The sequence below is a fragment of the Prionailurus bengalensis genome, chromosome A3 (assembly GCF_016509475.1).
Source record: "Prionailurus bengalensis isolate Pbe53 chromosome A3, Fcat_Pben_1.1_paternal_pri, whole genome shotgun sequence".
In the NCBI taxonomy this organism is placed as follows: Eukaryota; Metazoa; Chordata; class Mammalia; order Carnivora; family Felidae; genus Prionailurus; species Prionailurus bengalensis.
This window is the reverse complement of record NC_057354.1, coordinates 65,797,503-65,810,886: the sequence shown is the minus strand read 5'-3', so window position 1 is coordinate 65,810,886 and position 13,384 is coordinate 65,797,503. Positions and strand designations below refer to the sequence as shown.

The following is a 13,384-nucleotide window of genomic DNA, read 5'->3' as shown; positions in this document are numbered from 1 at the left end:
ACTGGGTCACGGGTTGGCATCCCGAGTCACCCTTCTCTCCTTCTTCTTCTGTGTCTGGTTCCTTCTCCATCCTGCAGGCCCACAGAAACCTCACGCTTGTTCTTTACGCCCTTCCCTCACTCAGGGGAAGCCAGGCACAGCTCAAAGTGTCGCTTCTCTTGGGTCTGCCCTTTCATTTGGCTCAGAGGTGAGACAGAGGGTCGCAGCCTCAGGAGGAATCCCTGCTATTGCTCGGCTTTAGGGACAGGCTTCTGGAGACAGGAGCTTCGCAGGGCCCCTGAAATCTCAGAGCACTTTCCTCTGCTGGGTTTGAGCCATGTTCTGCCTTCTCTTTACCCCAGAGAGAGACTCTTCTCCATGAATCCACACTTTAAAACTTCTTTGGGCCTTTTATCATAAAGATTCTCCCTAATTCCTTGTTTCCCTGTGACTTCTCAGCAAAGACTTGGGTGCCTGCCTCCGCCCTACCCCAGGCCCGCTCTTCCCTTTGCACCCCCTGCTGACGGTCCCCTCAGCTTGCCCTGTCGTCTGGCCCCACACCCGCAGGAAGAGCTGCCCCTCCAGCCCTGTCTGACTCTCTATAAGCCTAGCTTTGAGTCGAGTAAGTCATTTTGCAGACCTGTGCTGACTGATCGGTCCCTGCTCTCGCCCTGGGATCCCTCTTGTCAGGTGGATTCTCTACCTCGCTCTACTTCCCACTTTGCTTTGGGTACATTACCTTAGACTAAACCTGCAATAACATTTTACCCTCAGATCTGAGTCTTTAGTTTTCCCCTCCTTCTCCACCTGGTCTCTGGTTTCCTACTTCCCCTTGCTTTTTCCAGGACACGGTTGATCTTGTCCTTGTAAACCATTCACAGAGACCCTCTGGGTAGGGGGGTAGCCTTTGAGCACGATGGCATGTGCAGGGAGCCCTGCCCAGAGCCAAGGGGGAAATGGGCAGGAGCGAAGGTGATGCTAACAAAGAAAGAAGGCGAGCCTGAATCTAGCCTGTTCCGAGCTGTGCGCCAGCCAGTGAAAGTTGTAAAAACCAAAGGAGGAAGCAGATGAGGAACAGTGACCCGATCAAGTATCCAGGGACAGTCGACCTTCCGTGCTCTAGACTGGCTGAGCCTGGACCATACTGAGAGTTGCTTCCTACTTGGGACATTTCACAGCACTATCAGTAACTGCTCCCCAGAAAACCTCCTGGAATATAACAGAATTCCTCTGTGATCATTCACAAAGCACAGGAGGGTCCGTCCTGTACTTGGAGGTGAGGGAGAGGGGGCTGCATGACACAGTGTGGGGTGACTGAGGCTTGACTGGATGGTCTCAGGTCTTTCCTGCCCAGGACCCCGGTCCCAGCATTCCGGAGCTCTTGGCCTGTAATTTCCTAATATTACATACCTCCTTTGCTCCTAGCATACTAGCCAGCTGGCTACCCCAATTTTCAGTCTGAATAATTGCCTCATCAGGCCACAAGCCAGCAGACTTGGGATACTCCCCCTACACAGGTCTGTATGCACACTCTCAACTTCAAGGAGAGCCCTGCTGACCAGAAGGCCTCCCTCCAGCAGAAGGTCACTGCTAGGACATGGCCTCTGCTCTCTGATTCCTCTTTCCAACAGCTGAGCTTTGACACCCTTTCCTGCAGCCCCTTCGACAGGCATCACCGGGACAGGGCTGAGAACCTGGAAGGAGGTGTATGCTGGGCCGGAGGGAGGCCAGCAGGGACAGCGGGGCAGAGGGGGGTGGGGAGCCCTACAGAGACAGCCTCTTACAGACTCGGCCCCAGGGTTGGTGCAGCACAGCCCTACCCCAGGTGTTGGGCACTGGGTCTTACCTTCTCACGCTGCACTAAGTCCACATAATGACCATGACCGTGACTCTTATTTACCTAGTAAGTACTTTTCTTTAAATTGACTCAGTTATAAAGTGAACTCATTTGTTTATAAAGAAACCTTAAATCTCCACCATACACGGCCAACTCATATCATTTGTAACTTCTGATTGAAATCAATCAATTGATCTCTGTTAAAATTAAAAGTCTTCTGTGTCCCATACGAATCAGCATCTTGGTTATGGCTCTAGGTTATGTATTTTTGACAGTAAACTCTGAGGGCTAGGAGACTCTTTCGGGGAGCGGCTCGGCCACCTCCTGCCCTTGTCATTTTGGCTGTAAAACGTGCCCCAATCGGCTTTTTCTGCGCACCCAGGCCCGACGCACAGTGTGGAATGGGCTCTGGGGCCCTACTTACAATTCGAGGCTTGAAGGGTGGCTTGATCTTCTTCTGCTCCAGGAGAACCCAGTCGATCTCCTTGAAGAACGGGTGCTGCTTGATGGCGTCCTCGCCGTTCTGTGCCGCCACACAGCCCAGGCGCTTGTGGGGGTTCTTGGTCATGAACTGCAGGGAGGAGGGCATAACAGAATGAGTGACAAAGGCTTGGCAGGGACAGGCTGTGAGGGAAAGATGAAAGTCAGCTACGGCAACAGCTTCAAGACCATCTCCCAAGCCTGTTTCCTGCACTTTGAGGGACTCTGCCCCTGAGGGTAGTCTTGCACTCTTTTTTTTTTTTTTTATGTTTATTTATTTGAGAGAGAGAGTGAGAGAGCGAGAGAGCGAGAGAGCGAGAGAGAGAGAGAGAGAGAGAGAGAGAGAGAGAGCACACGAGCCAGGATGGGGCAGAAAGACAGGGAGACAGAGGATCCAAAATGGGTTCCGTGCTGACAGCAGAGAGCCTGATGCAGGGTTTGAACTCATGAACTGTGGGATCACAACCTGAGCCGAAGTTGGATGCTTAACCGACCGAGCCACCCAGGGGCCCCAGGGTACTCTTTCACTCTTATACAGAATTTACCATATGCCAGCCGTCATTCTAAACATCGTATATAAATTCATTCATTTCATTCAAATGCAAGCCTCTGAGGTCTATTATTATCCCTATTTTATAAGTGAGGCACAGAGAGGTTAATTAACTTGGCCAAGATCAAACAGCCAACAAGGTACAATGCTGGGATTAGGAACTCAGGCTACTACTAACTCCCTGATTCTCCTCAGGTTCTCAAGTCTTCTAGTTGGGGAGACTGAGATCAGATAAACTCACTCATGTTGAGAGGTCTACAGTCCTTGTTGAGGCAAGGAAAGAGGACCAGATATTCATGCCAAGGTAAATTATCAAAGGCACCCCCTCCACTTCTCCTTTTTCTGGGCCCTCTCATTTTTTTTTTTAATTTGAATTTGTAACCTCTAGCATAAAATATCCATGTAGATCAACGGATTAAAAAACAAACAAGAAAAGGAAAAGCTTACTGCTTGTCTGGTAAACCACATGGATGTGTTTTCCTCCTTAGCCTTGTGAGAAGAGCTTCTGGCTTGGAGGCAGCTTCCCCAGATGTTAAAATCTGTACTTTTATCTGTATCCCTGATAGTTCCCCACACACCCAGGCGAACTTATTCCTGTTAAGTGAGTCAGTCCTGATGGCAAGTAATTTGAGCAGATGTGTACCATATAACTGAAAAAAATCAGTGCTGGTAGGTGGAAATATTTCTGATAGCCACCCAAAATAAAGGCAGTGGTGTGTGTGTGCACGTGAGCTGGAGACAAAGAGTTAGATTTTACAGGGGGAAGGCTGAGAGCCTGTATTTAAACAAAGGAATTTAAGAGGACAAACCATAATCCAAAGGAATAAATTTATACTGATACAATTTCGGGCTTCATCTTCAGGGAGATTTTCCTGGGCAGGGAGAGCCTCTTGCTGACTCTTGCCTGGTGTCCCTGAAGCCAAAGCACATGGACACTGAGCTGGGAGAGCCACAGGTAAGAGAATGCCTTAAGGGGTTTTGGGCAGTTTGGAGTCAGAAATGGTACCAATGCACACCTTGCCCTCCTAATCTAAGAGTCAGCAGAAGCCACTCCTGCTTAAACACTCCTGATTCGTAACACCCATAGGATAAAGTCTATACCCCTCAGTTTGGCACATGGAAACTTCTCAGTCTGAACCAAGATTACCCGGTTAGGCTTTTGTATCCTTTATTGCACCTATAATGCCCATATCCAGTCCCTATGTATCCTCTAAGAACCAGGCAAAATGCTTCCTGCTCTGTTGAAGCCTCTCCAGATTCTCTTCCCTGTAGGGACCTGGGACCTCATGTTTCTCATTTATTTAAATTATAATTTATGGGGCGTCTGGGCGGCTCAGTCAGTTAAGCATCCGACTTCAGCTCAAGTCATGATCTCACAGTTTGTGGGTTTGAGCCCCGCATCAGGCTCTGTGCTGACAGCTCAGAGCCTGGAGCCTGCTTCAGATTCTGTGTCTCCCTCTTTCTCTGTTCCTCCTCCGCTCATGCTCTCTCTCTCTCTCTCTCTCTCTCTCTCTCTCTCTCTCTCTCCTTCAAAAATAAATTAAAACATTAAAAAATTTTTAATTATAATTTATCTAGGGGCACCTGGGTGTCTCAGCCAGTTGAGTGACCAACTCTTGATTTCAGCTCAGGTCATGATCTCAGGGTCATGGGATCAAGCCATGTGTTGGGCTCCACACTGAGCGTGGGGCTCAGCCTCTTTCCCTGTGTCTCTGCACCTTCCCCGCTCATGTTCTCTCTCTCTTAGAATAAAAAATTAAAAAAATTATAATTTATCCAAACATCCCTTACCCTTGGTGAGCTCTAGGATATAGGAATCAGTCCCATCTTCCCAGCTTTTGGTTCAGTGCCTAGCTTCTATTGTGCACTCAGTACATTTAAATGACTAAATAGGGGGCTGAACGCTGGGCCTCAGAGCACAGTGGTAAGGAAGGAAGGCAGCAGGACCAGCACTTACTATTGCACAGGTTGTGCACTGCATAACTCTATGAGGCAAACGGCCTTCTTGAGAGCTCTGCACCACTTTGATGTAGGCAGCAGGTCTCAGAGACAGAGCTCAGCGGCCAGTCATGAAACCTGGCCTGGCATTAGAATGTGAGGAAGTAAAGTGTTCCAAGGCCAAGGGAACAAAGATTCTTCCTTACTTCCTTAGCTCTTCCTGTCCTTCCACTTCTGGGAGACAAAGTATAAGGGCTACTGACAAACATATAGATTTTAACATCTCAAGAAGATGCTCCTGAGCCAGAAGCTCTTACAGGGAAATGCCTTCTCTCAGAGACTTTGCCCTCACGGATCAGTGGACACAGGCACAACTTCTAGCTTCTGAATCTCTGTAGGTCAAAGTTTCTCAACCTCTGTGCTAATGACACTTTGGATGGGGTACATCTTTGTTGTGGGGACTGTCCTGTGCAGGGTAGGATGTTTAGCCATGTCCCTGGGCTCCACCTACTAGATGCCAGCAGCAGCAATGCTCCCTCCCCACCCCAAGTTGTGATGGCAAAAACATCTCCAGACGTTGCCAAACGAATCACACCTAGCTGAGAAACACTGCTCCGGGTTGGCCAAAATGAAAGAGCCTAGTGGGGGTGCCGGCAGGGGGCTCACTGGAAGGTTTGCCGGGCTGGTGTTCAGGGCGCTGGGCGAGTGATCAGCTCTGCTGGGCTGGTACTCTGGGTGTTTTGGGTGCTGCCTGCAGGTTTCTCCTTAGCCGGCATCTGACACAGTGCCTGGTACATAATAGATGCTCACTGGCACACATTAGGTGAGTGAATACACATATTCTATCTGCTTCCTTCACCGCTTTCATCCCAGTGGTGACTATGTGTGGATCTATTTTTTATTTACTGCCCACATTTGCCTGCTGGATTGTAGTCAACCAATCCAGCAGGACCCTGGCTGTTATAGCCACCAATGCTTACTTAGCATGAGGCATGATGCCCAGCACATTGGAAACACTCAATAAATAATAGGTCATTATGGGTCATTATGGCTCAGTCGGTTGAGTGTCTGACTTCGGCTCAGGTCATGACCTCACAGTCGGGAGTTCGAGCCCCGCGTGGGGCTCTGCGCCGACGGCCTTCAGATCCTCTGTCTCCCTCTCTCTGCCCCTCCCTCACTTGTGCTCTCTTAAAAAAAAAATAGGTCATTAAATTATTGACTAGGAGGGAGAGAAGGTGGGGGGGGGAGGGAAATTGATGAGTTGAGGGAAAGAAGAGAGGAGGAAGAAAAAAAGAACTGCGGAAGAGAATAGCATGCTCTGATGTGGCATTTTCCGGAATATGGTATGTGTGCTCCCAGACACCTACAAAGTGATTTTAGGTCTTTTTACCAATTTCACATGATGATTTATGTTAATTAGTTATGGCAATGATACTGATTTTCCATTTATGACAGCGATTAGGAACTTCTTTGTAAAAAACATGTCATTAGGTAAATATCGGTAGTGGATTGAAAGAACAAGTAAATCACCGTTGAGAGGGTACCTGATATGGGAAATCTGGTGAATGTGATGTGCCAAATACTGAACTTTGGAGCATTCTGGTGGGTGAAAGAAGTCAGGACTGGAAGTCAAGTTTCTGGGGCTGTCACCTCGGTCCTGCCTCAACCCTGAGGGTCAACTGCTCTGCTCACCTTCCCTGCACCCCAGCTTTTACAGCTTTCCAAGGAGGTCAGGGAGCTTCACGTACCTGCCCTAGCACAAGTGGCTTACATGGTGGAAAGAGCCGTGCTGAGGCAGTACTGAGCGTTTCACGTGTGAGGGATTATTTGCAGGGCTGGGGATAGTCTCTCTGTCATGTCTGAATCCAGCGCATGGATTCCACGCCCTCAGTGGACACTTCTTTTCTGGTCAGGTCTTCTGCCACAGAGATGCCGTCATGCACGCAGATACACTGTGCTCGCCTCCCTCTTGTCCATCACAGGCTCCAGAGGAAGACGGGTGCGGGTGGTTGGGGAGGACGCAGGGTCCAGTGCCTGGTGTGTAAGGGGGCAGAAGTGATCCTGGCATGGTTTGGGTTGGTTCTGCTCCCTCTGAAACGCAGAGCTCCCTCTCAGGAAACACAAACGCATCCCTGGCCCACAGAAAGCAACTCGAGCCTCAACTCCCCACTGTGACTGCCTACCATTCGGCTGCAGCAGAGGTGGGCCAGAGACGGGCGGAGAGGGATGGCCAAAGGGCTCATGGGATGGGAAAGGAGTGACAGGGACAGAGGGAGAAGACAGAGGCCAGGGGAGCAGGCACGAGGGGGAGGGGGAGGGCGAGGACTCACGGCTTTCAGGATGCTGACGGCCTCCTTGCTGAGCCAGACCGGGTAGAGAACGTCGTCATGGAGGATGGACTCAAACAGGTCGTCCTCATTGTCAGCCTCAAACGGGGGCTGCCCAGCCATCATTTCATACATCAGCACCCCCAGGGCCCACCAGTCCACCGAGGGGCCGTACTCCAACTCCTGCAGGATCTGTTCAAGGAAATGGGCAAGGTCAGGGCTGCCAACGATCCCCACCCACGGTCGCCCTTGTCTCCAGTGCTGTGCGAACTGCCTCGTTATTTCCAGCTTGCTTCTCTGCACAGCAGGGCCCAGGCTGGTATGATTTAGGCTCAAAATCAGCCAATTCAGTGAAAACTGAGTTTAGAACGTGTGATGCTGAGGGCTAACTATCCACTTTCCTCCAAAGTCAACACTGACAGCCTGTCCTCCCGTGGGAATAGATCCTGTTCTTTGAGCAGATGAAGTTCCTGACTTGCGCTTAGGACCATATAAAAATGCGTGAGTGTTTTTGACACTAAATTCAGGGTCAGAGGAGCAAGATGCAGACTGAGAGAGACATAAGCAAGCTGTGAACAACTGAGAGCAAACAAGAATTGTCTCACACCGAGCACGGCACACACAGTGAGAAGGTGAACAGAATGTCAGTCTTCTTTAAACTGTGACAATGTCAAGTTCACCTGAGTCCTGTGCTTTTGGAAAAGAAACTGTAGTCAATAAGTCTCCCCATCCTTTTGTGTTCTAACCACAAAGGATGACTATGTTTTGGATGTTCCAGGAAGGAAAAGACCCATCTCCAGCGTTCCTCACGACTCCCATAAAACCCACTGATGAATCCTTTGTTTGCCTGCCTCTGCAAAGCCCAGGCCCCTTCACTTTCTGTGAGGCATTCTCCTTATTGCAATAGCCCCAATCAAATCCTCTCCTTGATCATCCAGTGTGCTTTATCTTTGTCAACAGCCACTTCTCTCACCTAGGCTCTCAGTCTCTTTCCTCTGACTGCAGGCACAGCTGAATGCATTTATGTTAAACGCATGTATGACACGTGGCTGAGGAATGTTCTGTGCCATCACCTTCCTGCATGGTGTGTGGGGACTGCAGTTTTAAAAAATGAATCACAATTTCAGTATCTGGGAGAAACGCCACCTAAAGTTAGGAAGCTACAGAACCTTTAGAAAAGCGAGTAATTGCCCCGATCCTATTTTTTTCTGGAGCACTGGCTATGGGTTCCAGTGGAAGAGATGGAAGACTGACCGGGATGTTTCCACTCTATTCCAGGTTTGGTGCTAAGTTCTTTCTGGGTGACCTGGAGCCACTCACTTGACTTCCTCATCCGATGAAGCTCAGATTCTCAGCTCAACCTCATAAGATGAATCAAGGTGGAAGATTTGAAAGCATATTGCAAAGTACAAAGCTCCAGATAATTGGAAGGTGGTAGGAGATCCAAGTTTTCTTCTGTTAGCTTTGGTCTCCATGTATACAAAGTACGTGGTAGGTCAATGGTCTATGTGTGGCTCAGGGTAGAAATAAATGCTGCGCTGTCCCCACTGCTAAGGAAGGGATTATGAAGTGATGTCCCCATCCCATAATTATCTTCTCCTCTTATCAGAGCAGGAGTAGGCCTGGTGCTGCCCAAGAACAGAAGGGCAGAGGAGATGACCTCTCCTGGTTTCTCTCAGCTCTGTAATTCTATGGAGAATTCCCCAAAGTGATGGTGACGGAGGACAAGCATGGGTGGGGTGCATGTCCTAAAAGGGGTGTGCATCCAGGACTCTCCCCAAAATGGCAAAGGCCATGAACAGTCTCATCAGTTTGCAGGTAACTTCACAGGGAACTTGTCCAGAGCAAGGCTCCAGTTCAAGTTCTCAGATTTCAGGACAGCCAGGGAAGAGGATGCTGACCGTGAGGACCGGGGCTTTCCATGGTCTCTCAAAACACCCTTCTAGAGACTAGAGATTGCTTGGGATTAAGTAAAAAAAGACTTGGGAGGAATCATTTTGAAAACATTAAAAGCATGCATGATTTAAGAATTTAAGAATCCTTTTAATTTAGAATGGAAAGAAATGCAAGCAAACGCAGCCATCTTTGAATTATTTGGGGCTGGCACTCTGGTGAGTATCTTTGGTCTCTTAGCTCAGTGGTCATCACATGGTATCTGAGGGTCAGTAAGCTCTGCTGTCCCGAGAAGCCAGTAATGCTGCTCTGTGCCAAAGCCAAAGCCAGCGAGTGGCTCTGTCAGTCATGAATGAGCCAACACCCTGTGCGGCTCAGCATGGCATTGCTGGTTTTGAGGGCATCGCTATCACCCATCTTGTCCAGAAAGCTTTCTCATATTCCCCCAGCTTTCCTCTTATCTTCTGACATCCTAAGACCCTTTCCTGTCCCTAAGATCTTTAGGCACTTTCCATATACTACCGTGATTTGGGTTATTTTTTCATGGTCAATTGTTCCCTCTGGGCATCTCTAAGGCACCAGGCATAAGGGTTCTAGCGTGCTTCTGAGCAACGCCCCCCCTCGACGGCTCCCCTGCAACCAGGCCAATTGCAGCACTCGCGACACTGGCTGCCACATGTGCCCCAGTGTGTGTCTCACCGGGTATGCTCCCTTCTCTCTTGGGTTCAGGGGGCTTGGGGTGCCAGGGTGGCCACCCTCCAGCCTCCAGGAGGTGGAAGATCTGGGTTCAGTGCCTCCACAGGGTGGTGGGGAGGTGACCTCCAGGTGGCCCATGTGTGCTCAGCCAGGACGGCTCTGCAGAAACCACAGAGCGGCCCTGCCCACCCTTCCCCAGGCCCACTCCAGAGCCTTCCCTTTTGGGGAGGCATCTTTTGTAAAATTCCTTTCGGGCTTGGCCCTAATTTTATGCTTTCTCACCAGCTTGTCAACAATGGAGAGGTGAGAAGGGCAAGGCTTCACACGCCACGGGAGGGCACCTGGTACGGTGGCTACCCCCTTGAATTGGTCAGAGCCCGGGTAGAAGAGAAGGGCAGGCATTGGGTCTAATGGCGCCAGTCATACCCAGGGCTGGCTGCCATTTCCTGGGGAGCACGCGCTGGGCATGGGAAATGGAGAGGGGGTGAAGTGGGGGCTAGCCCAGGTCGCACGGTGGGAAGGGAAGCCTTGGGGAAGAGCTAGCACCAAATGAGCTAGCGCCTCATTAGGTGTCTCTGGTTTCAGGGTTAACCCAGGCGCCTCACAACCCCTCCCTGTTTGAATAGAGGCTTATGGTTTCTCAAGCATTTCCATGCTCTAATCTCATTAGATTCTTATAACACCTTGATGAGGTAGGTAGGGCGGGAATTGTTATTCCTATTTGAAAGATGAGGAAGCTGGGGGGTTGAAAACATTTTGTGACTTGGTCAAGGTCCCATGGGGGCATCAGTGGTCAAGTCTAGCCTGGAAACTCAACTCTCAGGACTGTGCTTTTCCCACACTGCACGTGCCAGCAACAGTGATGATGGTGACAGAGCTACTGCGTATTGTCCCAGTGCTCACTGTGGGCCAGGCACCAGGCTAAATGCTTTAGAGGCATAATTTCATCTAATCTCCCCCGTAGCCCTTGATAAAAGTAGCTATGTCTCTATCAGTTGTAATTTGCCTACAGGAAGACCAGGGATTGCTTTTGGCATTGCACACATAGTGGAGATTCTGTATCGCAGACACAAAGATGGAATGGGAAGGAACAGTGTCTGCGCCTCCTTATAGACAGAGAGATCAGCCCTATTCATTGTGACTCTCATCAATGGACTGCCTTTCGTGAAGGTTGTGTGGGCATTTTGTTCATCATAAAGTGAATGTTTGCCTTGGGCTGGGTCCTTAACTACTATGCTGGCCTGTTAACACTTTGTCTCTGGCATCAGTTTACAGAGGAATTGGAACCAAGTATTCTGATGATAAGAAATGAATGAGGAAGATGGTAAAAAAGAAGGTCCCAATTGAGAGCCCTCACTTTTGCTGATTTCTCCTCAAAGATTAAATTCCTAGTGTTCCTGCTAAGGAAGATATTTTGAAATCTCTCCTTTCAGATCTCTTAGAAGATAAAGGTCCTAAGGGAATTCAACTATTACTTACCATCCTCACATTTCTCCTCAGGCCCCCCATGTCTTGTCCGGTCTGTGAAAAGTCTCTTCACTGACCTTCCCTCACTCTCTGTCTTCTGAGCTATATTGCTGTTGCCTGTCTGTGTCCTGGGACAGGTGTGAGAAACCTGGACACCCTCCAATGGAAAACTCTTAGTGGGTCTACAGAGCCGACAGGAAAAAGACCACTTTCCTTGGTCCTTTTTCCTAATTTTATCTATTACCATAAATAGCTATATTATTTTCCTTTTCTGAACAAGGCCAAGAATATTCTCATCCCTTCAACTGTGTTCATGGTGGAGTGTCACAAGTTCAAATTCATTTATTCATTCAACGAACCATGACTAAAAGCCTGATCTGTGGTCTGGTTCCTGGACTCAGATTAGAAACACAGCCTCTGCCCTAAAGGATTCAGAGCCCAGGGATACTGAACCTCCTGTACTTCCCTGCCCCCACCCCAATCTTCCCTGTTGTTTTCGGGAATGCTTCCCACTCCCTACCACCAAAGGAAATCCTGCTGATTCTTGACAACTTAGTTAATCTACCAGGTGCTCCAAGAAGACTCCCCTTATCCCTGAGGATACCATCTTGTCTCTCATATCTATTTATGCTGCTTAATTAGTTGTTTACTTATCTGCCACTGCCTCTAGACCAGAAGTTCTTTTAGGAGAGTGATGAGTGTTTAGCCAATTCTTTATCCCCACTTTGCTTTGTGTCTAGCAGGTGCTCAAACAATGCCACTGAAAGGAAATGAAATCTGAATGGGCTAACACCTACCCACCACGGGCAGTGCTTAATGGAGATTGGTATTTCCTTCCCATCTTACATGTGTCAGAACCCTCAAGTCCATTTTTATTAAGCATCTGTGATATACTTCGTCCTAAATTGGAATCATGTCACACTAGGTATCACTCAACCTAGGTAAGATTGATTTGGAGAAATTCGAAGCAAATACTTTATGAGGAACAAAACATCCAGACAACTTGACAAAAGGCAGCCCATCAGTAGGGCTCCCAGTGGACATCTCTGATCTATTTGTATCAGATATACATATAGCTTTCCTCTTCCTGCTTGACCCTGTGCACGTGCTATGCAGAATCGCCACACCACTAGGAAGGGCAAATAATTCTTGGTTTTACTGTAGGTGCGTTACAGCTAATGAAGAAGCTAACTGCTGCCTTTATCGATGGTGCCCCTTTATTCCGGTTATTAAGAAGTGAAAACAATGATAGAAGTTTACAAAGTTCTCTTAGTCTTACTTTCATTGGTAGTTCTGGACTGAGAGGGAAGGACCTGCCCAGGTTTGGGGAATGGCCTGTTCACAGTTTGCCCAGTATCTCCCTTATCACCGTCAACTTCCTTATGGAGAAATCAGCAAACCTTCTACCTTTCCTTTTCTCCCTCCTCCCTCAGAATCTATCCTAGTTTTCTAGAGCCTTCCCCCAGCACCAGTAAGTGACCCCAGTGCATGGGAATGGATCCCTGCCTCTGCCCTGGTGGAAGAAGGTGGTTACCACATGGTCTTACCTCGGGTGCGATGTAGTCAGGAGTTCCACAGAATGTGGTGGTTGTGACGCCGTTCAGAATCCCCTCCTTGCACATCCCAAAGTCGGCTAGCTTGCAGTGACCTTCTGCATCCAGAAGGATGTTGTCCAGTTTCAAATCCCTGCAAGAGGGGTCAGACCCACATGATTAGTGCTTCAGCCACCCCAATATGGTCTTCTTGAGTTGGAGAGATGTGGCCACCTCAGGGAAATCTGCGATAAAAAGGAAAACCTTTGAGGAGGCTTGACCTGCTGGCAACCAACCTCTGTCCGGGGCTCTTGCCCAAGTTGAGCAACCCCTAACGGTGCCTCCATTGTCCCCAACATGAGAGGGGAGCTCCTAATATGTCAAGACTACTGTGGTTTAATAAAATCAGTAGCTATTTATTGAAGCCCTACTATGTGCTGCAATTCAAATTATTTAGACCTTGATATGAGAGAGAGAAGCAACTTATCCCCCTTCCTTCATGGGTTAACCATAGGGATCAGTTGGAGGGACAAGACTAATGCGTAGTAACACCGATGACTCAGATAAAACCACAGAAGGATCAGATGCTACTTTACAGGACACCGACTATGTGAGCTATTGTGTTTCATGGGGAAGACCACTGACAGCAGCTGCAGTCTGGGAGAGCTTCAGAAAAAAAAGGACT

At 48.8% G+C, this 13,384-nt stretch overlaps 1 protein-coding gene across 2 annotated transcripts in view; it reads right to left on the bottom strand.

The window, feature by feature from the left end:
• The window catches only part of PRKCE (protein kinase C epsilon), a 501,273-nt gene that overhangs the window by 24,609 nt on the left and 463,280 nt on the right, over nucleotides 1-13,384 (bottom strand). For both annotated transcript variants that reach the window (XM_043603304.1, XM_043603305.1), the window contains exons 12-14: nucleotides 12,715-12,853; nucleotides 7,115-7,303; nucleotides 2,241-2,387 (exon numbers count right to left, since the gene is read on the bottom strand). In XM_043603304.1, coding sequence (XP_043459239.1) covers nucleotides 2,241-2,387; nucleotides 7,115-7,303; nucleotides 12,715-12,853 — 475 coding nt within the window. The remainder of the gene's footprint in view (nucleotides 1-2,240; nucleotides 2,388-7,114; nucleotides 7,304-12,714; nucleotides 12,854-13,384) is intronic.